Source organism: Podarcis muralis, chromosome 17, assembly GCF_964188315.1.
Source record: "Podarcis muralis chromosome 17, rPodMur119.hap1.1, whole genome shotgun sequence".
In the NCBI taxonomy this organism is placed as follows: Eukaryota; Metazoa; Chordata; class Lepidosauria; order Squamata; family Lacertidae; genus Podarcis; species Podarcis muralis.
In genome coordinates this window covers 2,646,810-2,673,163 of record NC_135671.1, presented here as the reverse complement: position 1 = coordinate 2,673,163, position 26,354 = coordinate 2,646,810, and the positions used below count along the sequence as shown (strand labels likewise).

The following is a 26,354-nucleotide window of genomic DNA, read 5'->3' as shown; positions in this document are numbered from 1 at the left end:
GGTTTTTTTCGAGGGGAAATGCGCAGGATCGCAGCCTGCCTTGATTTCACCGGGACAGATTTTTACTGCCCGCTCCTGTGCGCTGATTTCGTCGGGAGGCATTCCCAAGTTAGAGAGTTTAGAATCGCAGCCTTCACGACGGCCTTGACTCTGAGGTCAACTTAAAAGTGGCTGTTACCTTGGGCTAGATCCTGCCCACGTCTTTTATCGCATCCACCTTTTTGTTGCCGTTTACAGTGCTCTTTCTTCCCCCATCCCCAGTAAACCTCTTTGAGTCCGTGGGAATGTGGCCTGTAAGTCTTGCAGAGCGATAATCAGAATTATGCGGATGGGTTATTAGTATGGTCAATACATGCCATACATTATTAGATGTAAAGAGGCGTAGGAAATATGTTTAGGATAGGATATAGGATAGGAAACATCGAATAGTCGTGGCCCTTATACCGTGATATAGAAATATATTGTGCCTCTGTTGATTTTTGATTCGGTCGTTGTGATTATGCATTTTGGACGCACACCTGAAAGAGTTTTCTAAGGCCGAAGGTTTTTACGGACAGTCCCTCCTCCCGTCCACCCATGAACCTACCAACATCGAAGTTTGCCTGGATTGAAACCAGTTTAAATCTCATCCAATAACGCCCAAAGAAGCTATTCGCGCGCGCACAAAACTTTGCACTCGGGCGGAATTCCGGATCAGGCTGCTTAAACAGGACTTCGCCGTGGAACTGCCAAACCCTCATAACGGACTTCATTTTCAAGGAGATATGTATATATATTGGTTAGTACATTTTAGAAACCTCGCTGCTGCTCCCCCAACCCTCGCGGCCGTAATTCGCTTGAAGGAAAAGGTAGCGTTTGCAGAAGTGGAAAACGATCCCTCCTGCCGTCGTCGGCGTTGTCGATTTTTCTCCGAGCAGCTTCGCATATTTGGGGGGAGCGGGTGGGGGAGAATCTTATGCAAGATGCCAGGGATGAGGGTGGGTAGGTGGGGGCTAGCATCTGGGGCAGGGTGGGGGGTTGGGCGCCCTCTCGGCTTGTTTTTGGAGGGGGAGAAGGGAGAGTGGCTGCGTGCTGGCGGAGGGGAGGGAGTGCTGCTCGGCTCCCGTCCAGCAAAGGGTTAATTCCGCGCGCAGCTGCCCAGGAGGAGCCAAGCTGGGAGAAGCAGCCCGGGCGCTTGGCCCGCCCCCTCCTCATTGGCTCCGGGGCGCCGAGGTCCCCGGCCTGCGCGCTTTCCCATTGGGCAGGGGCTTTGCGGCTCTCTCCTGACAGGCGCGCACAGCCTGGCGGTGTCGTCGGGGGTGTTGGGGGGGGGGAGAGAAGAAAGTTCCCCAGAAGTTTGGATCAATCAGAGGGAGGGAAAGGAGGGGGGGGGGGGAGAGAAAGGAAAGAATGAAGCGCAGCCTGCAAGCGCCGCGACTCTGAGCGGCGCCGGCGATCCGGGCGGTCGGTGGGTCGTCTGCGCTGCTCCGCGGATCCATGTAGCGTCCAGGCGGGCGCCGGGCGCTCTCACGTCGAGGCGGCCTCTCCGCTTGCCTCTTGCTGGGGCCCAGCCTCGCGAACCAGCCAGCTAGCCAGCGTCGCCCTCCCTCCGGCCAGCGCTTGGGCGGCTGGCGGCGTGCCTGCCCCTCGGGCCGCGGGACTCGCCAGGCACGCACTCACCCCGTCGGGCGGCTAAAATGAGCGAGAGGAGGCGCTCGGCAGTGGCCCTCAGCTCGCGAGCGCACGCCTTCTCCGTGGAGGCCCTCATCGGCTCGCACAAGAAGAGGAAGCTCCGCGACTGGGACGACAAAGGCCTGGATTTGTCCATGGACAGCCTCAGCCCCGACGGGCAGCTGCCGGACGCCGACGACCCCGCCCAGTGCCTGGACCTCAACGCCAACGGTGAGTGGCCTGGATGGGGTTGGATTTGGGGAGGGGGAGAAAGAAGGAAGGAAAGGGTCCGCGGACGCGCCTTGGGGCGGCTGGAGAGTCCTCTTGGCACGCGGAAGCCGTGGCCAAATGCGAGGCCGGAGCCCGTCCAACGAGACAGGCGTTCGTTGTGGCCTGCGGAGGCTTGACCTTCCGCCGACAGGTGTTGCTGGAGGGGCCCCGGAATAATGACCGGATTTTTGGAGGTTTCTGGTGGAAACCGTTCAGGCTGCAGCCGACGGATACATCTTTCGGAAAGGTTAATTTAGCACAGCCTCCCCGCAGAATGGTAGCGTTGGAAGCGACCCACAGGGCCGTCTCGTCCGACCCCTTGAAATGCAGGCATCGCCTCAATGTTGCTTGTGGTTTTTAATAGCCGTCGGGGAAACTGTATCTCTTGAACCCTGGCCCGGGCGTCCCCAGGGACTCGGCCTCCCCACTCCTTGCCTTCCTCTTGCTGCCAGGCAGCCCCTTCGCCACTCCAGGACAGGAATAGACCGGCTGGTGGCTATTAATAGCCAAAGGCATCAAGTCAAGCCTCCCCTGGCATCGAAAGAGCGCCCCCCGAAGGGCCAAGCCAAGCGGCGCTGGGTGGGCGACGCAGGCTCCTTGCCAGCTCGCCACTGCCGGGCCTGGGAGGGATCTGGGGAAGGGGCGCCTCCTCGCGCGCTCCTACCGCGAACATATCCCGGAATGGAGACTCGGGACTCCGAGCGCGGAGAAGTCGGGGGAAGTTCACTCAGGGACTCAACAGGATCAGGCCTTGGGCCGCGGGCGAGAGCTGGGCTGCGGGTCCTGCGGGAAAGAGGCGCCGCAATTGGCAACCCAGCTTGGAGACTATTTTCGTTCAAGCGGCTCCTCTCCAGAGTCCTTGGCCCGCGGAGCCCGGCAGCGAGGATGGACGGACCGGGCTCTTGCTAGGACCGGAGCCGCCTCTCCTTCCCCACGGCTCCAGGGGGGCTCGGTGTAGAGTTAGCAAAGACTTATCTACTTCTTCACGTCGGTTCCTCTTCCTCATCCTGGTCTTTCAGGACGCATGCCATATATCTACTATATTTATTTATAGCTGTATCTATAGCTGCATTTGTGATCCGTATGTATATATATGAGCCTAAGCAGCCTTACTCAGAAGTAAGTCCCATGTAGTTCATGGAGCCTTACGTGTATGCGTGGGATCGCAGCCTCCACAAATAATTACATGACATCCCAGGTGATCGTTTTGAATTTTCAGCTTTTTAACCGTTTCCCGTTTTAAGCAGTGCTTCCTGTAAATTATATTGTGTCTTCCAATGACACTATTGCGAGAATGGGTTTAAAAACGTCATTTGATGGAAATCCGTTTCCCCCCCTGTTTGGCTGTATGTGTCAAATCACTTCAGTTATAATTCGAAAGACGGTTTTTTAATTACTGTAAATATTATTTTTTAAAAAAATAAGGACTTCAAAAGTAGGAAAGAGCTGAAAATCTGTAATTTTCCAAAGCGTAATTTTTTCCTGTTGCAGTAAAAGCGAAGTCCCTTTTCTTTGGGTTAAAACCTTAAGTCAATTCGTCTGTCTAGGAGTATAAATACAGGCCAGAATTACCGGTGGGTTGTTTCATGAAACTGACCGCTCGAAGTCAGTCCCTTGCTGGGAGGATCGAGCGAGCGCCCGCTTCAAAGTGCCGTCGAGCCTCCAGCGGGGCTTAGATTTCCACGTAGCCAAGGATCGAAGTCCTTTTTGCAAGTCCTTTTCCCGCTTCGTATACTTCCCCTCAATGCGATGATGATTAAAAAACAAAACGAAATCCCTATTCTGACCTCTCCGCTGTAGCCGAAGCCCCGTCGGGGGACAGCGAGCTTGGATTCGACATGATTTTTGGATTTTGCCGTCCAGTCTCGGAAAAGCGCAATTCCTTGGGACGTTTTCCAGCCACTTCCTCGAGCAGTCAGTGGAGCTTTGCGCAGGAGAACTGCCCGGTCTATCAGTCTCTGAAATATAGTGGCTTTCAGTCCGATTTGCAGTCCGCGGGCCTTTCCCACTTTGCTTCACGGGTGAATTATTTTAACTCAGTAGGACAAGGCCCGTCTCCCAGCGCTGTTTTCCGAGGGCCCCCTCTGCTGTGAATCGAACTCCTTCCCTCTCTTATTATTTCTACTTCAAGTGGGGTGATTTTGTAAAAAATAAATTGGAAGGCTCGTCTTAATTACAAATGTCTTAATTATGGTCTGCCTCGGAAATAATTAGAGAATAACGGGTGCGGGCGGGACAGCAACTTCCTTGCTCCTCGTTATAGCCTTCCAAGTCTCCGCATTTAATAGCCCTTCTATAAGCGCTTCTAGGAACCGTCGGAAAGAGACCTTGCGAAGAAAGGCGTTTGGGATCCCGGAGGCGAAAATTGATTTTCTGGAGGGGCCGCGAATCCGGGAATCCACACTTGGGTTTCGAAAGTTCTTACACAAAGTAAAGAATATAGAGAGATCTATCTGGGGGATTCCTTCCCCACCCCTCCAAAAAAAACCCCCACCGCTTTACTCCCCCCCACACCTCTCGGAGGAGGGCGCACATTGTTCAACTGATTGCAGTCCCGTAGAAGCGAGATGTTTTTCAATTTAGCAGGACCGACGGCGATCCCTGCTCCACCCCCGCTCCCAGCGGATTCGTTTCGAAGGAATCCCCCGGGATGAGGGTCGGAAAAGGAGAATTGCGAAGGGAAACGCGAGGTCGAGGCGAGGGGCTTTTGCGCAAAGCACCAAACCAGAACAGAAACAGGGACTGGCTGCAGCAAGAAGATAATAGTTACCCCCCAAAAAAATCACAAAAGGCAAATCGTTAGGGGAAAGAGCCCATTGCAACAGCCGCCTAGATCCCGAGATTATCGCGATCATTATGGACATTTATTTCTGACGCCAACAATGTGGGCGGCGGGAGGGAAGCACAGTACTTGCTTACTTAAACCAAGAATGGGGTGTGTGGCGGGGATCTCGCTGCAGCGATAAGAAGCACAAGGCGAGACCTGGCTGTTGCTTTTTAACGAAACCCGCTCTGTACACAAGAAGCGTGGCTGGTTTCCTCTTGTTTGTACGCAGCGGGCCACGATCTGCGCTCTGCGCCAGGCCTCAAATTCAGCGTTCGTTATATTTGCAGCCGTCCTCTAAAAAACACCGGATCATAGTTAAAAGTTCTTTAAGAGCTTTGGTGCTGTTGCCGAGCCGCCCAACCGAAACGCGTCCTTGAAGAAACCTAAAACACGGCTCCAACTTCGCACCCCGTCTTTTCTCCCGCTACACCCCGTCATGATAGGTATTTCTCCTCCCGCGTGGGCTTTCCCCTCGACCAGTAAACCCGACAAGTCCTCTGTTTCCCGGCTCTTGCCGCTGCAAAACGCGCGGGGCGTTTGCGCCAAACTTGCGCCGGCCGAGAACTCTCTCTCTCTCTCTCTCTCTCTCTCTCTCTCTCTCTCTCTCTCTCTCTCTCTCTCTCTCTCTCTCTGTGTGTGTGTGTGTGTGTGTGGCGGGGGGCACACTGGGACGGCGGATGATCCTCTTTACCTAAAAGGGCGAGTCCAGTTTGGAAGAAGTTTGGCTGGCTCCTCGGTTTGTCTGGATTTCTGCCTAACCCGGCCTGCCAATTTCGCTCGGGTGAAAGCGACTAGTTTAGCTGAAGCAGAAACCCTTTCGGGTAGGATGCGCCATTCGGTTAATCCGAGGCACAGCCTTGGAAAAAGAGAAAATTGTTCTTGCTTCTCGGGGTCTTTTTCCTTAAAAATAAAATAACACTGGAGAGTCTGGAGGGATATTTTTTAAAAAAATATCGAGACATTTTTAAAGATTCTGACGCGCTAAGCATCTTCCCAGTCGTTCTGTACACAGCCGACGCTGCAAGGAGAGATGCCAGCAGAAACTAAGGGTTCAGAAGTCTTTTCAGAGAACAAACAAACCTGGAAGCAAAACTATATATGATCTTGCGTGTCCTTCCTTGCATTTTTCGGGGTAGTGATGGTGGGAGGGTGGGTACCGTTTTTCACAGCGATTCCACTTTCTATTAATCTCTCAGCCACATGCCACCTATGTGATGGTGTGTTTTCCCCCATGAGCTTACGACCTTCTCCTTCTCCTCCTCCCCCCGCCCTCAGCGCCGCACACGTGTCCTAGGTGCAGAGATTTTTCACACATAGTTTATGTCCTCGACTGGTGTATGCAACGATCTGGGTGGGTTTGGGGACACCGATCTGACAGTGGCAGTAGAACATTGAGTAGAACACGGCGTCGTCGGCCCCTTCTAAAAGTGGGCGCGCAGGGAAAAAGTTTGTGAAAAGGAAGGAGACGTTATTCCCGAGTCAGACTGGGATGGTGGGGCAAGTGAAGGAACAGCCCCCCTCCAGGGTAAGCCAGTGGGGGTCCTCTTCGAGAGAGAATTTAGCCCTTTTTAATTGTGGCAGCAGGAGGTCTCCACACACTCCTCAGGATCCTACCCCGTTCCCAGATTTTCTTTCTCAGAGAGGAACCCTAATCCCTTAGTTTGGGATCGGCTCCGAGGAATCTGTGGCAATACAGCCCAAACTACAACCCCCTTCAGGTGAGCAGTTTAGATGCTTTATAGTTGTGCAATCCTCCCCATAATTATCCCGAAAGTTTCATTGAAATCAACGAGATTTTCTTCCAGACGCATGCAAATTGTCAGGCTGCTGGAATGGAAATTGGTGGGATTTCAAACGAATCCCCAAATGCTGTGTTTATTTTCATTAAGCTCAATGAAGGTATGGCTTCGTGCTTGGCCCGCTGACTTGGAAGTATCCATCTCTGGACTATGCGCCCCTAAACACATTTAGATCAGAGGCACAAAACTTGAATCTAAGCATGTTTCCTTAACTGGGTGGATAGTTACTGCTTTCTGTGCCAAGTAACTGTTTGCTAACCTGTTTCCGAGCCCGGCAAAAGTGCCAAAATTTGAGCAGAATTATATTCCCACAACCTTCACCACGCCGTTTTGGAATAAACTCAGTTGGAGTTAGTTGGCTGTGCTCACCAGTTATATGTTGGGGGTCAAAGTTGCCAGCTAGGACCTGTAGTTGATCCTATCCATATTTATGGTTATCGGGTCCCCGTCTTGCTTCCTAGCGCCTTTGCCTAGGATCACGTCTTAATCAGCCGCAGCCCAAGAAGCTTCAGTTTATCTGGGTTGCAGAGCAGGCTGTGAGTTTGTTATGCACAGCTGTCCATCATAAAATGTGGACTGTGTAAATGGTGCTGGCCGTCACAGTGTGCATTGAAATAACCCCCCTAGAGGTCAGGGCAAGGCAAACGGGAAGATTTTCTTCTAATATGGTTCCCTTTTATCTCTTTTATGTTGATGATAACTCAGAGAGGAGGTTTACATAAACCAGAGAACTACCAACTAGTCCATCTGTTTTTGTTAATATAGTTTTAGTAGTTGTACTTTTAGGTCCAATAATCAGAAAGAACAGAAGAAAATTAAACTTCCTCTTCTTTGCTCAACAAAGGTTTTACTTATTTATTCATTGTGAGTTCACCTTATTTTTTTGGTTTCTTTAGTGTTCTACTGGCATTTCTCAACTTCATTGTGAAGTTGTTCGATGAAGAGGTCTTATTGCTGGGCAGCATCTCTCTGTGGCATAATGGTTTTCCTGAGAGAGCTGTAGGTCAAGTTTAATTTTATAGTTTAACCAAAAGGTCATAATGATAAAATGTCAAACAAAGGAAGTATGGTTCAAATGAATATGTCTGCAGTCTAGCAAGAATATGGAGGCTCTTTTTTTTTGGCCTCAGTTTCTGAGCAGCCATTGCAAATTTTGAGATTCGCTTTGTGGCACATTTCTTCTGATTTTATTTTTTATTTTAAAAAAACAACCAAACTTTGTAAAATTAAAAAAAATCAGCTAAGGTCTTCAGGTTTAATACAGATGGTGCAATGGAACACATAATGAAACACTGTTTAAATTTCACTGGCCCCACAGAATAAAAATAATAATAATAATAATAATAATAATAATAATAATAATAATAATAATAATAATATGTTTATACCCCACCCATCTGGCTGGGTTTCCCCAGCCACTCTAGGAAGCTCCCAAAAGAATATTAAAACATGATAAAACATGAAACATTAAAAACCTCCCTAAACAGGGCTGCCTTCAGATGTCTTCTAAAAGTCAGATAGATGTTTATTTACTTAACATGTGATGGGACGGTGTTCCGCAGGGTGGGTGCCACTATGGAGAAGGTCTTCTGCCTGCTTCCCTGTAAGCTTACTTCTCACGGTGAGGGAACCATCAGAAGGCCCTCGGAGCTGGATCTCAGTGATGGGGGTGAATGATGGGGGTGGAGATGCTCCTTCAGGTATATGTTGTTCAACTGGAATTTTCCAAGAACAGTGATCAGGACACTGTTAAGCCATTACTTGGAGCCTGAATGGTGCCTGAATTGGTACCTGAAGCCAGTGGATGCTGGTCCATTATGGTGAATGGGGCCACCAACCTTAATCTGCCTTCAGCCAGCCCTCACCTAACTGCCGTCTTACTTACAACTGGCCTAGAGCATGGCCTTCCTACCAACTTCCTCCTGGTTAGTCTCAGTGTTGCCCTCAGCAGGAAAGAGACAGGAGTCAAAGCTAGAACTTGGTGGCTCTGCCTCTCATTGGCTGAGCTTGCTCTTGTCATTGGCTCTTGCGCCACCTACTGCTGACATCCCTGCCTTCTGCCCTATCAGTCCCAATGGGCACCAGCTCCCACAGCTGGAAGCAGAGCAACAATGGCTCCCCTCTCCTCAAGGCGAGGTGCAATATACGGCAAGGCTAACCACGGTATTCTGGTCCTGAGGCAGGAAAGTTCCACAGATACCTCTCTGCCATTCTAGCAGTTAAATACAAGAAGAAAAAATAAGTAATGAAGAACTTGCTGCCTTTTTGCTTTGAATTTCTTAGGAAAAGTGAAACAACAGCAACAACGTCGTCTCCACCCCCACGGTCATCAGCTGTGTCTGAGGCTGTCTAATGGTAGGGTCAATCTAAGATGGCAAATTAATAAAGGGACTCAGTAGGTAATGAATGTGACTCTTAATCTCTGGGTTGTTGGTTTGAGCCCTACGCTGGGCAAATGAATGAATGAATCAGTTTATTTCAGTCACTGACCCGATTGTACGCTGGGCAAAAGATTCCTGCATTGCAGAGCGTTTGACTAAATGACCCTCGTGGTCTCTCCCAACTCTGCAATTCTATGATTTTATCAAAATAACTTTCTAAAGCATGACTAGGTTTTGTAGGGTGAGGGTATAGTGAAAACGCTGTGGTTTGACTCGACTCCATATCTAAACTAGGGAGAAAACGCTTTAATCTCTTATGTAACCAATGTTTTGATTGATCTAGGCTTCAGTATCTTAAATTCTGGGGGGTTAATGCCCAGTGCTCCTAATTTTAACGCCCCCTTTCCCTATTTGACTTTCCAGTAACTGCTGCTAATATCACTGCCTTGTTCCAGAAAAGTTTAAAATAACATATACAGAAAGACCTAAAAGCGCACCATTTTATCGGCGTAAGTCTCACTTCTCCTCTGATACATGCTGTGGGTGTTCCAGGCAAAGTTGTTAGGAATTTATTTAGTGAGATTTCCAGCCGTTTGGTCTCAATCAAACCCCAAGCCACAGCATCGTAATTGGGGGGAAGAAACCTCTGGTTTAAGCACTCTCAGGGATAGGAGGGTCAGACCACTCCCTTTCCTTTGCCAAACCCAGGAATAGCTTGTGAAGGCCGAGTAGCTTTTAGCTTAGCTCACATCATTGCTCCTGTTTCTGCAGATGTCACCCTCAAATCATTGGAACAACGAACTTGCCCAATGATTTGATTATCTAGGGTCCCTGTTTGACATGCAGTCCAATCCCGAAAAGCAGCCAGTTTTATTTCAGTGTAATTAATATATAACGGCTCTCTCTGTCAGACTGCCTCCCTTCAACCTTTCAAAAGCCTTCTCGGCCCTGTGTGGGAGTTGTAATATAAAAGTGTGTGTGTGCTTGTGTGTAACCCTAGACGACTGTCTAAGCAATCCTCATAATACTACAAGATGTGCCCAAATTAATCTCTCTTGCTCTTCAGCTTGACACCTCAGCTTCAGCAGCTGTGGGAGGGATATTTATAAAGTTGACTGCCATTCGGCTTGGCCTCTGACTCTTCTCCTGATCCCAAGCTGGAGGCTGTTTGAGGCGTAGCAGGTGGTTAGGGTGGCTGCCGAACAGTGCTCAGAGCCTATTTGTCTGTTTGTTTATTGCTCCCATGGGGAAGGGAAACAAGGAAGAATCTCCAGCACATTCGATCTGGGAAGTCAAGTTGCCCTCAGCACAGTTCTCTCCCCCCCCTTCCCTTCCCTCCCCCATTGCACACCAATACCCATTTTGGGAGGCTGTAGAGGAATCGGAGCTGAAAGCACTAATTCAATTAATCAGCAGATTAGCCAATTAACTCATGAACTGCAGATCAAGGATGACATGTTTTAACTGGACTGTCTCCCATGATGATTAGTTAGCTCTGATGACATTATAAGGAATCTATTTGACTTCCTTGGTCTCAAGTACGTTTGGCTGATTTTTCCAAAGTTTTTTTTTTTTGGGGGGGGGGAAACACCAAACTTATGAGGAGATTGTAATAATCATTTATTAGGTTTTAAATGAAGTTGTATTAGACGCTTAATATGAATTAAATACCCCTCATGTGCGTTGAGATGCACATCTAGTTAAATGATTCACTCAGAGTAGGGCTGATTCATATAACTTTGGCAGCTTCTTATTTTGAACAGGTTTGCTTTTAAAAAATGTTTTTGGTGACCCATTCTGGAAATAAACCCAAGGAAGGCTGAGCGAGTTAGCTTTTTATTTTCTGAAGAAACATTTAATAGTCTGGGATATATAAGGAGCTTTGTTCGGGGTTTGTACAACTGCCACACAGCTGAACATGTATTTGTAGTATAAAAATAAGAATCTGGAAAAATAAGAATCTGACCATAAAGACATATAGGAGTTTAAAATATTACTGCGGTCAGACCTCTCTTTGTCAGAATTGAATGAAATTTGAAGGCAAAGTAGCCCTTTCTGTGGGTAAGAAGCCTATTGAGTCTCAGACAGGTCCAGGGATTTATAGACTAGGTAGGACTTGCTGATCAGAAGGTTGGTGGTTCGAATCCCCGCAATGACGGGGTGAGCTCCCGTTGCTCGGTCCCTGCTCCTGCCAACCTAGCAGTTCAAAAGCACGTCAAAGTGCAAGTAGATAAATAGGTACCACTCCAGTGGGAAGGTAAATGGTGTTTCTGTGTGCTGCTCTGGTTCATCAGAAGCGGCTTAGTCATGCTGGCCACATGACCCGGAAGCTGTACGCCGGCTCCCTTGGCCAGTAAAGCGAGATAAGCGCCACAACCCCAGAGTCAGTCACGACTGGACCCTAATGGTCAGGGGTCCCTTTACCTATATAGATATATTTAAAAGGCAGCCCTATAACTTTTTGATTCATTAGCAAAATTGGATTATATTTTCAGACACAGTTTCTCTTCCCGAGGGAGTGAAGACTGTCAAGTTTCGGACAGACAGCTACCAAGGATTATGTGCAAGGGGGGGTTGTTTGGGGGAAAATGAATTTGTTTCCCCCACTTTGGGAGGGGCAATTTGTATTTAAAGATCTACATCAGGAATGGGGGGGGGGAATAAATAGCTACACTGGGAACAAGGAGGAGGAAATCAAATCACTCTTACCCTACAGCTGAAGTGGGAATCAAATGCCATCTCAGGGGAGAAAGGGGCCTAGCTTTGAATAATGCTGAGTGGGGACAGACCCCCAGGAGACCCCAGAGGGCAACCCCTGTCATTTCCTCCCTAGGGTGGAAGAGACTGACAGCGCCTGATATATGCTGAGAGGCCCCTGGAGAGGCGGCATGGATGGGTGATTGCCAAGGAGGCAGCAGCCCTTGTGGATCCTGCTGCCTGAGGCAATAACCTCACCTTGTCTCATGGCTGAACCGGTCCTCCACAAAGTCCTTCTGCATCCCTCCCAAAAGCAGAATGATTAGAAGCAGAAAGTGGAGTCCTGGTAAAATTATTCTCTGGTTGAAAACTCAAGCTCTTAGCCACAAAACTGCACCCCTTACTTTCCGTTTTCCCTCTCCTGTCATGCTACTAATATGTGGATCTTGGTGTGTGTATCAGTTTATACAGACACACTTTCTGTGTTTCAGAGTCCCTCTAAATCTGTCCCAAAGCTCCAGGAACAACCCGATTAGCCCTGGAATCCTTTGAAAGACATTCATTTCAGTTCACACGAATCCTGTATCTTTTCGTTGTGGCACACTTTGGTTTGGGGTTTGTCTGACGTGCAAGCACACCTCTAATTAATACAGTATGTGATCAACTATGTCATTATGAAGCCCAACATTCAATAGTATGTTTCATATGCTTATTTCTCATGCAAAACCGCCTAAGAAGCAACCAAGTGTCATTGAAAGGATCTGAACACATTAACACCAATGCTCTGGGCATGATCCCCAACTGAGTTCTCATGCACAAGTCCCACTGAAATTAATAAAGCTTGTGGAAAAGAACAGTGATGTTCTTAGTGCAAGCCCTGCTCATTTTAATGTGAGATGCTTAGAAGAAAATGCCAGGGGAGTGTGCCTTTTGCCACTTCCAACTCCCTGTAATAGTTCCATTTCCTATTTCCTATTTGCTACTTGCTACTGATATTTTCAAAGTTCATTTGTTCAGTAACATTAGCCAATGTATTTTCTTTTAAAATCAGCCAAGCCCTTCCAGACTTCTAAAATTATTATTATTATTAATAATAATAATAATTTATTATTTGTACCCTGCCCATCTGGCTGGGTTTCCCCAGCTACTCTGGGCGGCTTCCAACAAAGATGAAAAATAAACTAAAATGTCACATATTAAAAACTTCCCTGAACAGGGCTGCCTTCAGATGTCTTCTGAATGTCAGGTAGTTGTTTATCGCTTTGACATCTGATGGGAGGGCGTTCCACAGGGCGGGTGCCACTACCGAGAAGGCCCTCTGCCTGGTTCCCTGTAACTTGGCCTCTCGCAGTGAGGGAACCACCAGAAGGCCCTCGGAACTGGACCTCAGTGTCCGGGCAGAATGATGGGGGAGGAGACGCTCCTTCAGATATACTGGACCGAGGCCGTTATATTTGTGCTCTCTAAAGGCTTGTCATTAATCTGATCTATTCTTGTTCATTAACCTAATGCATTTGATTATCTGAACCTGATAAGACTATCAAATAGGGAAAGGTCTGCCCATTGGAAATTAAAATGAAAGCTCCGCTCTCTGAGGGTACATTGTATATATGGAAGCAAACATTTTCTGTTGCAAATACTACCATGGTTATTGAAAGGACTGTCAACACCAACTACAGGAAGTATTTCCCTGAATGTTAGCTAACTAATGACACAAGCAAATCATTTTCTGTCCCATTGAAATAACTGGAAATGAAAAGTATTTAAATTTGGCCAAATTGCCCCCTAAGTATTAGTTCGTTTATGGCTTGTGTGCCCTGTCCTTCCTTTGAGGAACTGAGAGTGACACACATAGCTTCCTGCTTGATTTCCACAGCAACCCACAGATTGGGCAGAGACTGTGGCTGCTACAAAATTACATGGCAGATAAACACATCTGGAGCTGCCCAGATGTGAATCGGTATAGCGGCCTAGGCATGCGCCCTGGATTTGGTCAGGTTCATTCAACTTTGACCTCTGAGTCTTGAGAATGGAGGAAGCGTGGGGAGGGGGTGGGTTTTTGTTGTGTGTCTCCAAAAGAATCTGTATCTCATTGTCCTGGGGAATCCTCACTTCTAGGCCTCTGAAATTCCTTTTATATGGAGGAGAACTAGGCAGGGTCTGCGCATGTAGCAGAATGAGGTGTGAAGCAGGTGAGAATGTGGCTGTAGAATGCTTCCAGCAACACCACCCAGAGGGGGGCCACTTTCCCTGCTTAAAAAAACCTATAAATAGTGATAATACACTGGTGTAGCCCAGGATTTTGCCTGCTAAATACCAGATTTCTATTTGCAGCGGGGTTTTATTTCTTTATCGTAGTGAAGCTTTAAAAATTGTGATCCACCCCTCTCCACCTGCAGTCCATTCTTCTGTTACCTCATTCTGTTGTAGATTTTTGGATTGCCATAAGGATGCAAGTAATAAGTTTTTCTTTTGTGCGTGTGGGACAATCCTACAAATGCACTCAAGGCTGCAAGAGGTGTCAACTGATGTCTTCATTTAGAAAGATTACATGCATTTTAAATACCACCCCCCCCCCCCCGCCGGTTTCCGCACAATATAATTTTATTACATCTGTAGGAGCAGGAAGAAGTGGGATTCAGAAGACATTCCTGTCTGGACTGTGATTTCTAAGCAAATCCAAAGAGGTTTGATTACAAGCAAAAGTCAAAGATTGACTTACAAATCATCTATCACGGCTCCCTTTCCCCACTTGGGCCGGAGTTATTATATCAAATATCAACACAACTTGGCCTCTTCGAGAAGCGGCACCCGGCCCTATTCATATCTGTCTTTGGCGAAACTGATGTTTTTTTCAGATGGAAAAGCTGGGAGGGAGAAAAAGGAGGGGACAGCCTCAAAAACGCCACAAAATGCTTTATTACTTTGCAGCCTGTTCCTGAAGCCCCCTAAAGCACTGGTTTGAGTGAGTAAGAATTTATTGCATTAGGAGTTTGAAGAGTTCAGCTCTTTAGGATTTATATTTTAGTCTTTAGGATAGTAACATTTCTCTGTCCCTGTCTTATGTTTACAGGTTTCTGTTCTGCATTAGAAAGTTTACGCTGCTTGATTGTATTCATATTTCTAAGGGTTTGAAACAGCTTACAATGTAAAACAATCACCACTACTTGTTTTCAGTTGCAAGTTTTCCAATATAGGCCTGCTTCCATAGGTTACTGTAGAATTTGTGCTGGGTTCTCTATTAAGCTGCAAAAACTACAGATTAAGATGAATTTAAGTCGATTCACATTTTTTCATTTTGTCTGTGTATATGCATGCATAAGTGGTCTTGTGCTAGAATGCAGTATATCGAACTATACCAATGTTTTTCTAACTCTAGCAAATATTTTGTTGTTTTTTTAAAAAAGATATTTATTGAAGTTTCCAAAAAGTTATATAAAAAAATAAAAAAGAACAAAAATACAAACAAAACACAGACAACAAGAAGTATAATTTCAATCCCTTATTTTCTTATACCTTACTTTCCCGACCTCCTCATACCTCCCCTTTCTGTATTCCAATTTCTAATTCTAGTAAATATTTTGGAAGTTGCCACAGTGCAAAGGAAAGGACCGGTTCCATTAGTATCCAAAATGGATTTTTTAAAATAATAATAACAATACTAATGACACATCTGTAATGCAGACACGTTGTATTAACAAGTGTTTTGTTTTTAGTGCAGATTGCATTCTGGAATTTATTTTTTAATGTAAGTCAGATAAGCACACCGATTGTGAATTTGAATTTGTGATTTGAATTGAATCATGAATTCTTGTCGTTTCTTGACCCCACTCAAATGGCTGCAGAGAGAATATGGCCTTTGGACTGCTATCCATAATCAAACAAGACATGCTTTTACAGAATAATAGAACATATTAGTAGTCAACAAGCTGGCACATTAAATACGTAAATTATGTTGTATCTATATTCCTTGGGACCTAGCAATTAACTCAAAGTACATGAAATTATGTTAATTCACATGATTAAAAAAAAATAATCAGCCCCAAGAGTTGTCTCCAGCTTAGGCTCCATCCACACTTTACATTTAAACAATTATCATGACTTTCTCCGAAGTTTCCTGGGAACTGTAGTTTGTCAAGGACACTGAGAGCTGTTAGGAGACCCCTATTTCCCCCACAGAGCTACAGATCCCAGATTTACCTGGGAACAAGAATTGACTGTTGTTCTTGGAATAAGGGTCTCCTAACAACTCAGTGGGGGACGCGGGTGGCGCTGTGGGTAAAAGCCTCAGCGCCTAGGGCTTCCTGATCGAAAGGTCGGCGGTTCGAATCCCCGCGGCGGGGTGCGCTCCCGTTGCTCGGCCCCTGCTCCTGCCAACCTAGCAGTTCGAAAGCACCCCCGGGTGCAAGTAGATAAATAGGGACCGCTTACAAGCGGGAAGGTAAACGGCGTTTCCGTGTGCTGCGCTGGCTCGCCAGAGCAGCTTTGTCACGCTGGCCACGTGACCCGGAAGTGTCTGCGGACAGCGCTGGCCCCCGGCCTCTTAAGTGAGATGGGCGCACCAACCCCAGAGTCTGTCAAGACTGGCCCGTACAGGCAGGGGTACCTTTACCTTTACTTTAACAACTCAGTGGACTTAACAAACTCCATTTCCCAGGATTCTTCAGGTGAAGCCATGACTATTTAAACCGGTATAATACCGCTTTAAATGTATAGTGCAGATTGTGCCCATCATATTCAGTACAGACCCATTGAAATCAATGGACAACTTACTTAAGTGTATTGATTTCAGTGGTTCTCTGCTCTGAGTAGGACTCAGGTAGATCCAACCCTAAGCACACAGTGAAATCCAAATTCTAGCCATGCAGTAAAGCATCCAAACATTTTATTTTGTGCACTATCCTAATAGCTACTTGATGAAAGGTGGGGTTTTTAAAAAATAATAATCACCTAATAATAAAATAAATGTCTTCATCTCACAGCCAAGTCAATGTTTAGCATATAAGTCATGATTTTATGAATTTGTGCAATTGCATGGAAATTAATCTGGCCACAAGATGGAGCAAACAGTATCTAGAAGTGTGTGAGGTGAGTAGAAAAAAAATAAAGGACCCACCATTGCATGCACTTAATATCTCTGTGGGGCAATTAGATATCCCTATTGCATGCAACTGTGTTCTCATAAACCACTACTGGGTTGTGTGTGAATTAGCCCCAGCTCACTCCGCAGCTTGCCTGTCTCATATCGTCCTTTCTTTCAATTGTTTAAATTTGTAGCATGCTACTTTCCAAGGGTTTTGGCAGATAGCAGAACTTAAGTATAGACAGAAGGATAACTTCTTGGTGGATTGATCACTTTGCAGTTGTAGGAAAGGGATCTCACAGTCAGCTTGCAACTTACGAATGCTGCAAGATAAGAAATACCTGTGTGCTGCTTTTCAGTCAATGGTCCACAAATCATGTCAAGCATCATTGTGGTCCATTTTGTCTTCCATCCTGTCAGCATTCGCCACCTGAGTTTGCTATTAGAAGCAACAATGCTATGCTTTATATTGCCTTAAGATAATAATAGAAATAATAGATAACCCGAAGGACATTGGAATAATAATTAAAAGACAATTCACTAAACGTGATGGGGTTGGGAAACCCAATCAAAAGAAGATGCATCACCTCGTATGTAAACACCACGAAACTACACATTGCCTTCCTAAGATAATAATAATTAAGCAGCATTTTTCTGGGAACGAAACCCAACATTCTGGGTTCTGGCCAATAAAATGCCTATTTAATTTCCTACCCAATTAATTTTTTACTGGAAGAATGATCTGTTTTTCAAGCAGCCCGACAGTACAGTGTTTTATGGCATACGTTTTCACGGGTCTCTGGATGAGTCTCTGATTCATCATAGGCTCCTCCTGCTAGAGCGGGCGGGCATCATTTTTGCAGTTTTCCTTTCCCTCTCCTGCAGCCTCCAGTGCTATCCCACCCCCAGGATGTTCCAGAAGCTCCCCATCACACTCTGAAGTTGCTTTTGCAGAGGGAAGGCGGATTCCGCAACAATAATCTCTCCCTTCCTCCAGTATCCTGTTACTGGAACTTCACTCATAGGAAGCCTGGGTGCAGCCCACAGATGCAGTTTTTCCAGACTTGATCACTGAAACTCTCTGCCCATGGAGTCTGGAAAAGCTATATTTGGGTTTATTTCTTTTTAATCAGAACTTATAATGAATCCAGATTCTGGGCATGTAAGCATATTTAGCTGGCATAAGCTGTGTTGGACTCAGCGGTGCTTTCTTCTGAGTGAACATGCATCCTTGCCCTTCTTCAGCCAACCAAAATGCACTTTTTTTTGCATTTTTAACAAAGCTCTTCCAAGGAACTTTTCTCCTTTCAAAATAATTGCCCCTTTCTTCTAAATTGCTACAACTGCTTGCCTGCCTTTCATTACTATGTGGCGTGTGCTTGTGCGGAGGGGAAGACTGCATTGCCGCGTAGAATGACAAAACCTAACCAACATCCCTGACATCTACGGAGAAGTGCAAAGTGTGTTTGTGTGTAGAGTTTCTGCCCTCCCTCAACATCCTGCCTGTTATAACTATAAAATTATTTCTAGAATAGATTTCTAGATAAAACCAGGAGTGGACCAATGTGAGCTCTGGTTATTTATAAGCAAATGTTCACCTTTATTATGGAAACATTTTTTCCAGCTACCACAACTTGTAAACCAACTGGGGGCTTGCCTCATGAAGAAAAAATGGGGGACGTAGATTCTTAATTCCCTCTCAATTTCTGCATTGCTCTGCTCCTTCAGCTCCTAAGCCTTCTCTTTATTTAATTATTAACAGGGTTATCTAGTAGACCAGGGGTCAGCAAGGTTTACCTCACCTGGGCTGGTTCACTCCAGCGGAGATCCCTCCGTGGGCTGGATCGTGTGTGTGTGAGCGCGCATGCTCGCAATTTCTGGCACCTGCGTATGCACAGACGCGATTTCTGGTGCCGTGGAAGCGAGGCCCCGCGCTGCACTGTACCGGTTTAGCGCAGCAGGCGGGGACTCGCTGAGTGGGCGGCTCAGTTTGGGGGCAGCTTGGGGGCCTGTTAAATGACCCCAATGGGCCGCTTGTGGCCCATGGGCCTTTGGTTGCCGACCTGTGTAGTAGACAATTGGTTAAAATGCATTTCTCTCTTGTCTGGATTGCTCATCTATACAAAATGTTCCCTGCACATAGAAAACTATCCCTTTATTTGTTTATAAATTAAAATAATTGTATACTGCCTGCTATACAGGCATCTTAAGGTGGCATACACTAATGTCATTAAAATACAATACAAAACACAATTGCATTTACAAAACACAATTTTGTTGTTTAGTCGTTCAGTCGTGTCCGACTCTTCGTGACCCCATGGACCAGAGCACGCCAGGCACCTCTGTCCTCCACTACTTCCCGCAGTTTGGTCAGACTCATGCTGGTAACCTCGAAAACACTATCCAACCATCTCATCCTCTGTCGCCCCCTTCTCCTTGTGCCCTCCATCTTTCCCAGCATCAGTGTCTTCTCCAGGGAGTCTTCTCTTCTCATGAGGTGGCCAAAGTACTGGAGCCTCAGCTTTACGATCTGTCCTTCCAGTGAGCACTCAGGGCTGATTTCCTTCAGAATGGATGCGTTTGATCTTCTTGCAGTCCATGGGACTCTCAAGAGTCTTCTCCAGCACCATAATTCAAAAGCATCAATTCTTCGGCGATCAGCCTTCTTTATGGTCCAGCTCTCACTTCAACACAATACAGATGAACAAAGAAGCAGTCAGTGAATGTTCTAAGAATGTCTGCAATGCCTGTTGTCAATAGCCAGCAAAGGCTGTTCTTGAAGTTGTTGCTGTTACTATTGTTGTTGTTGCTGTTATTGTTATTGTTTTGCATGCACTGGAATTGTATGCTGGCACATGACTTATCTCTAGGGGGAGACTATTCTACTGGCACAGAAAAGACCTTTTCCTAGCTTAGAGAGAAGGCCAAGCCAGGCCTCTTTCCTCTTGCCATGCAAGTTTTTACTGCACAGAAAAGGATATTGATAAGCTGGAATGTGTACAGAGGATGATAAAGGGTCTGAAAACCAGGCTTTATGAGGAACGGTTGAGGGAGTTGGGCGTGTTTAGTTTGGAGAAGAGAAGACCGAGAGGTGATATGAAAGCCATCTTCCAATATCTGAAGGGCTGTCACATGGAAGATGGAGCTAGCTTGTTTTCTCTTGCTCCAAAGGGAAGAACATCATGACAGTAAGAGCTGTCCAGTAGTGGTATCAGTTTCCTTGGAAGGTGAGGGTTTTCACTGTAGGGTTTAAAATGGGTTGGGTGGCCATTTGTCAGGGATACCTTAATTGTAGGGGGTGGAGCTACATGACCCCGTGGGGTCCCTTCCAACTCCACTGTTCTATGCTTCTGTGTGAAGCTTCCCCGTGTAGTTGTGCAGGCTAGATGCAGGTAGGCTACCTCAGGGAGAACTAGGCATTAACAAGTCTGGAGGGAGAAGCAGGTAATAAGAGTTTTGAAGAGAACTGAGTGGAAGGGAGTAGAGCGTCTGATCAATATACTCTGAGCCTGTTCATCCCTGGTCTTGCTGGTGTTCTTGCTCGCTGATTGGTGAGGAGACCCTTCTTTGCTGCGGGAGAGGTAGAGTTGAGTATTCCATGCTGTTTTCACATTCAGTTTTCACACTGGAGCCCGCTTTCATTCAGCATTGCTAGGAATGTCATCAGCATAATAAACCATGCAAATAAGTCTGTTGGCTGTTTCTGAATGTTGGTTTCAACTCTACTGACTCACTTAGTGGGGAGAATGTCTTCTCTGACCGTTTCTAATTAGCAGTGTGGATCCTAAAAGGTAAAACTGAAATGGGTATGAGCATTCAGTACTGTGTGTAATTAGCCACTGCCCATCCCTGCGACAGGGTGAGCTCCCGTTGCTCGGTCCATGCTCCTGCTAACCTAGCAGTTTGAAAGCACATCAAAGTGCAAGTAGATAAATAGGTACCACTCCGGTGGGAAGGTAAACGGCGTTTCCGTGCGCTGCTCTGGTTCGCCAGAAGCGGTTTAGTCATGCTGGCCACATGAAGCTGTACGCCGGCTCCCTTGGCCAATAAAGCGAGATGAGCGCCGCAACCCCAGAGTCGGCCACGACTGGACCTAATGGTCAGGGGTCCCTTTACCTTTTATAATGTGATCGCTTTTGGCAATCTCCTGCTAGCTAAGACTAATAAGGGGAAATTTTGTGCCCCTAACAGTTTTGTGCCTGGGGCAACTGTCCTTGTGGCCCTCCCATGTTACACCACTGGTTACTTGTTCTTCTGACCTGTCAGCTGCTATCTTTCAGAATTGGATTCCTGCCTCCCTTAGTTTATGTTGCCTGTCTCTTGTCCCTTGACTGCCATCTCTCAGACTTGATCTGTGCCTGCACTTGACCTCACTTCTCTCCTCTTTTTGCCTCACACTGACACCCAGCACCCCATTGGACCTGATCCCCGTCTATTTGCAAGACTGACTCCACTGTGCCCTGGCAGCATTGCATAACTCATTTCTCATTCTCTATGTCTTTAGCTTGGCAGTTCAGGTGCATGTGCCGCATTGAGCTCTCCAGCACCAGTTTTATTACAGCGAAGCTTTGCAATATTTTAAACAGGCACAATAACTAGAGTTTTACTCGCAAGTGCTATTAAAGTAAGAAATGAAATAGTCCATGCCTATGTGTCTGACAGATCTGGAAAACTTTTGAAATAAGTCATTAAAACAACACATGGGTCTAAATTCTTAAAGCACTTTTATTTCATTCTATAAGTAGAAATAGCAATCAAAAGGTTTTGGGGTAGGGATTTTCTGTGTGCTGGTCTTTCCAGGATATGCAAAAGAATTCTTTTCTGTTTGGCGCCAAACAGCTTCTTTCCTCCCAGTCGTACCTCTGTTGTTTCACTCTTCAGATTTCTTTTCTTCTACATGGGGTTCAACAGGACTGGTCTTTATAATGCTTATAAAATTCTGAGTGGCTGGTTGGAAGCCTGGGTTCCTAACTCATCTCCATGTACAATTCTGTAATGAAACGTAATAAAATAATATTAAACCAAAGTTAGAAGGTAACAGATTGCACAGGTTTCCAAATAAAGGCTTGAATAACCCATTTTAGTTACAAACTCAGCACTCAGCGTTTTAAGCTATAGTCGCTAATATGTTTCTCTAATTTAGTGATTAGTCATGAATTTGAAGTTATGTAAGTAATTTATGCAATGTGTTGTATCAGTTCTCTAAATAAGGGATGTCTCTGGAAAATAGGGACACTTTGAGGGTCTGACACACACAAATCCTGGGCAAAAATCCTGACCAGCCCCCCCCCCCCAGCTACACCTCTGCCTAACACTGTTTGTGTGTGTGTGTGTGTGTCACCCTTCACAGTCACAAGAATATCTAATCTGATCCAGTCAGCCTTCCAAATATATTTAGGAATGTGCTTCAGTTTTGGGCAGTGTGTGCGTATGTATGGCGGGGAGTCTTTGAATGGCCAGCCTTTTAATAAAGCTGTGCCAAGGTTTTAGGCACAAGGAGCCCAGTTAGAATTTCTCCTTTGCTCGACTCATTCAAATGAGTGGGCTCTGTGCAAAAACCTTGCCATTTCCATACGATTTGCAAAGCAGAACTTCCCACCTGCTGATTTTGGTCTTTTTGCTGCCACCAGTAACAAGTTCTCCTTTGCCGGATAACTTTGCAAGATTGTTCAAAAAATGGTTGTGCCAGTGTGGCTGATGGCAGTACAAATGAAAAGAAAATCATGTGTGTGCCTTTTCTAATTGCTTGTGAAAGTGTTTCACATTCAGATAGGCCATGGAGGATGAGTCTGGAAGGGCACTAACTAATAGTTAGAAAACACAGGGTTGTAAAAATATGTTTCTTTTGTGAGAAAGCAGTTTTTAAAATAGTTATGTTAGAGCAAACTCTTGACCCTTCTGACACCTTTAAGTTTTCCCCCACTGGGCAAATAGCAGCTGTGGGATCCACTTAGATCAGGAAAGAGTTAAATCCATCTTTCTGCAGCCCAGTCCAACCTGCCTCATAAGACTACAGTTAACTCAACCCACCCAACCAATAGGAGGCACATAATCTTGCCTAAGGGATGCGGGTGGCGCTTTGGGTTAAACCACAGAGCCTAGGACTTGCCGATCAGAAGGTCGGCGGTTCGAATCCCCGCGAGGGGGTGAGCTCCCGTTGCTTGGTCCCTGCTCCTGCCAACCTAGCAGTTCGAAAGCATGTCAAAGTGCAAATAGATGAATAGGTACCACTCCGGCGGGAAGGTAAACGGCGTTTCCGTGCGCTGCTCTGGTTCGCCAGAAGCGGCTTAGTCATGCTGGCCACATGACCCGGAAGCTGTACGCCGGCTCCCAATAAAGCGAAATGAGCACCGCAACCCCAGAGTCGGTCACGACTGGGCCTAATGGTCAGGGGTCCCTCTACCTTTAATCTTGCCTAGTTTGATGCTTCCTGTCTCTGCTGCTTTTATAATACTACAGTAGCCGTCACACTAAGTTATTCTCGGACAAAAAGTCTGCAGTAACATTTCGTTGCAGGAGGTTGTACTAGACGACTCTCAGAATCACTTCCCATTCCTACAGCTCTATGAAAAGCTGCGCATTTTAACAGTGTTTGGAACCTGTGGTGTCACTGAATCCACAAAGGTCTGCATTGGCATAAAACTTCTTCAGACTGTGCTAGATCCCATTGACAGAAGGAAATGCAACAACAACAACAAGAAGAAGAGTTTGGATTTGTTATCCCGATTTATCACTACCCGAAGGAGTCTCAAAGCGGCTCACATTCTCCTTTCCCTTCCTCCCCCACAACAAACACTCTGTGAGGTGAGTGGGGCTGAGAGACTTCAGAGAAGTGTGACTGGCCCAAGGTCACCCAGCAGCTGCAGGTGGAGGAGCGGAGACGCGAACCCGGTTCCCCAGATTACGAGACTACCGCTCTTAACCACTACACCTCACTGGCTCTCTAAGCTTGTGGTCTTCTGAAGAACCCAGGAAATTTCCTTTTGGCCTCTCCCCTTGCTACCTGCCCCCACCTCCACCACCATTTAATGCACGAACAACGGAGAACTGAGAGGAAGTTATGATGTGTTCTGCATCTCTCTCCAGGTTAGGAACAGGGAAAGGTTAAATGACGACGAGATTTGAATGGCAGCAAGCCATCAATTTTGGCTCCTAGGGTTCTTTTCTGTCCTAGCAGTTGTAGCTATTTTATGTGGCGTGCCATTTCGGCAGCAGAGAGAGAGATGCTGGCACTGATCTTTAACACATGTGGAAAATACGGCTAGGGAGTGAAGCGTATGGAAAACATATTAATCTTTTTACAACCAGAAGATCCATGTTTGCTTCTTTGCACTCCCCTCGCTGCTTTGGACTCCACTGCACATTTGGAAGCTCACCCCTCCCCTCCTCTATGAAATAAACAAGAGACAAGGGGCCCAATCCACCAAGAAGCTCTTGCCCGACTACTGTTCATTTTCGATGGATTTTGTTTGCTTGCACAGGAGAACTTCCTGGCTGATCGTACTCATTCGTACTGTTGAAATGGATCAGAGCAGCATAAGAGGACGGTACAAACATAAACAGCATCACCAACTCAGATTTACCCCAATTGCGTGATTGGCTTGCATTAAAAGAAAAACAACAACCAGAATAATACTGTAAAATGTGCGTGGTTAATATGAGTCTCCAGGAAATAGTATCCAGGAAGGTTAAAACATCTCTATGTAAGGTTTTGGTCTTCAAATGGTTAGATTTTTCACAAAATTATGAGCTGGAAATGTTGAGGAAGATGCGTCTTGCTGTGAATTTTTGCTAAAAATATTTCCAGTGAGGTCTTTCTGTAATTTGGGAAACATTTCTTTCCTATTCCGGATTCTCTGATCTGATGCCCGGACACATGAGCAGCTGGACTGTAAGCGAGAAGCTTCACATTATCCTAACACCCAGTGGGATTTGATAAGACTGATCGGTCAATCCTATAAATGTCTACTCAGAAGTATGTCCCATTGACTTCAGTAAGACTTAGTCCTAGGGGAAATTGCAGCAACTTAGGAGCAAGCTCCAAGTGAGTTTGAGCTTGCTGGGCCTTGATTCTGATAGGATCTCACTATATCCCAATCTCAACACCAAATATATCAGATTGTACTGAATAAGAAGAGGAGTCCAGGATACATTTTGCAATGCAAGTGGGAAATGACCACTTCATTTCTAAAGGAGAGTATGTGCAAAGGAAATTATCCAAAAATAAACCAGGGCTGTTCACATCAGTGCTAGAAACAGGCTGGAACTAAGGTGGTGGAACCTTGTCCATTACAGTTTGTAAAATCAGGTAGGACTGGACATTTGGACCTTGAAGGTGGCCAAGGCCTCTGGGAGTGAAGGTATGAACCCCGGTAGCTTGAAGTAACTTAATTCCTATCTCCTGGTTTCTGATAACTACCCCAGCATTTGGGGGCAAGCTGTTGGAGTTTGTGGTTCTTCTAAGCTCCAGGTAGTCTGTGATGTTGCAGGTGGTTTTGATCCATTCCAGTTCAGCTTCATGCCTGGTTTTGGGATGGAAACAGCCTGATGAATGACTAGCCCAGTGTAATGGATTTGGGAGAGTGCCACTCTGCTAATTCCCCTGGACTTCTCAGTGGCTTTCAGTATCACCTAGCCTAGTATCTCTCCAGAGCAGTTGCCTGGATGAGGGCTGGTTCCAGTTTTTGTGGATTTGAAGTCTCAGAACGTGGTGCTATTGCTGTCCAGGTTCCTTTCTGTCTCCCTTCTACATGAAACAACTTGGGAAACTCTACCAGATGTTTGGGCTGATGTGAGGATGATGTCTGCTTGTTACTGAGCTGTGTTCTGATGTTTTTTTGTTGTTGTAGATATGCAATGAATTTTGGTATTTGTGGATTATTTTTTACCGGCTTCTTTGAAATAAAAAACCTGTTACAACTGTATTAATTGTACTCTGCCTTGGGACTTCTGCCATTGCTCCATTCGGTGAGAGGTGACATAAAAACATTTTAAGCACATAAGTAAATGAATGAATCAATGAATAAATGTCTTTCTGAACTGGATTTGTTTCTCTTTCTGATCTTTGCTCATTTCTGAGCACAATTCAAAGTGTTGGTGCTGACCTTTAAAGCCCTAAACAGCCTCAGCCCAGTATACCTGAAGGAGCGTCTCCACCCCCATTGTTCTGCCCAGACACTGAGATCAAACACTTAGGGCCTTGTGGTGGTTCCCTCCCTGCGAGAAGTGAGGCTACAAGGAACCCGGTAGAGGGCCTTCTTGGTAGTGGCTCCCGCAGAGAGGGGAAGTTCCTGGATTCCTTGGGGTCAACATTTTAACCAAGACCTTATCCACACTTCTTTTTCTCTCACTGCTTCCCCTGCCTGGGGAAACTGCTCTTTAGTGCTCAGCCAGAGAAAACAGTGATTTGGGTTTTCCCCAGATTGCCATTTCTTCCGATCTATGGCTAGATTGGGGTTTCCCTTGGAAAGGAGCAGGGCAAGGGGAAAACTGCTCGGACCCATGCTTTCTAAGCGCAGCGCAAGCAGAAGTGTAGACGAGCCCTAAAGTGGCAAAGCATTTGGGAATCCTTTTGCCCAAGGGACAGATGACAAAACATTCAACCAAATGTGCTAGAAAACCTAAGCAGGCAGGGAATGACTTTGAAT

At 46.2% G+C, this 26,354-nt stretch overlaps 1 protein-coding gene across 1 annotated transcript in view; it reads left to right on the top strand.

Moving 5' to 3' along the window:
• The first annotated feature begins 1,384 nt into the window (after positions 1–1,384).
• TBX15 (T-box transcription factor 15) overlaps positions 1,385–26,354 on the top strand; it is a 100,060-nt gene continuing 75,090 nt past the window's right edge. The window contains exon 1 of the mRNA XM_028712600.2: positions 1,385–1,881. Within this exon, the coding sequence (XP_028568433.2) occupies positions 1,677–1,881 (205 nt within the window). The 5' untranslated portion in view covers positions 1,385–1,676. The remainder of the gene's footprint in view (positions 1,882–26,354) is intronic.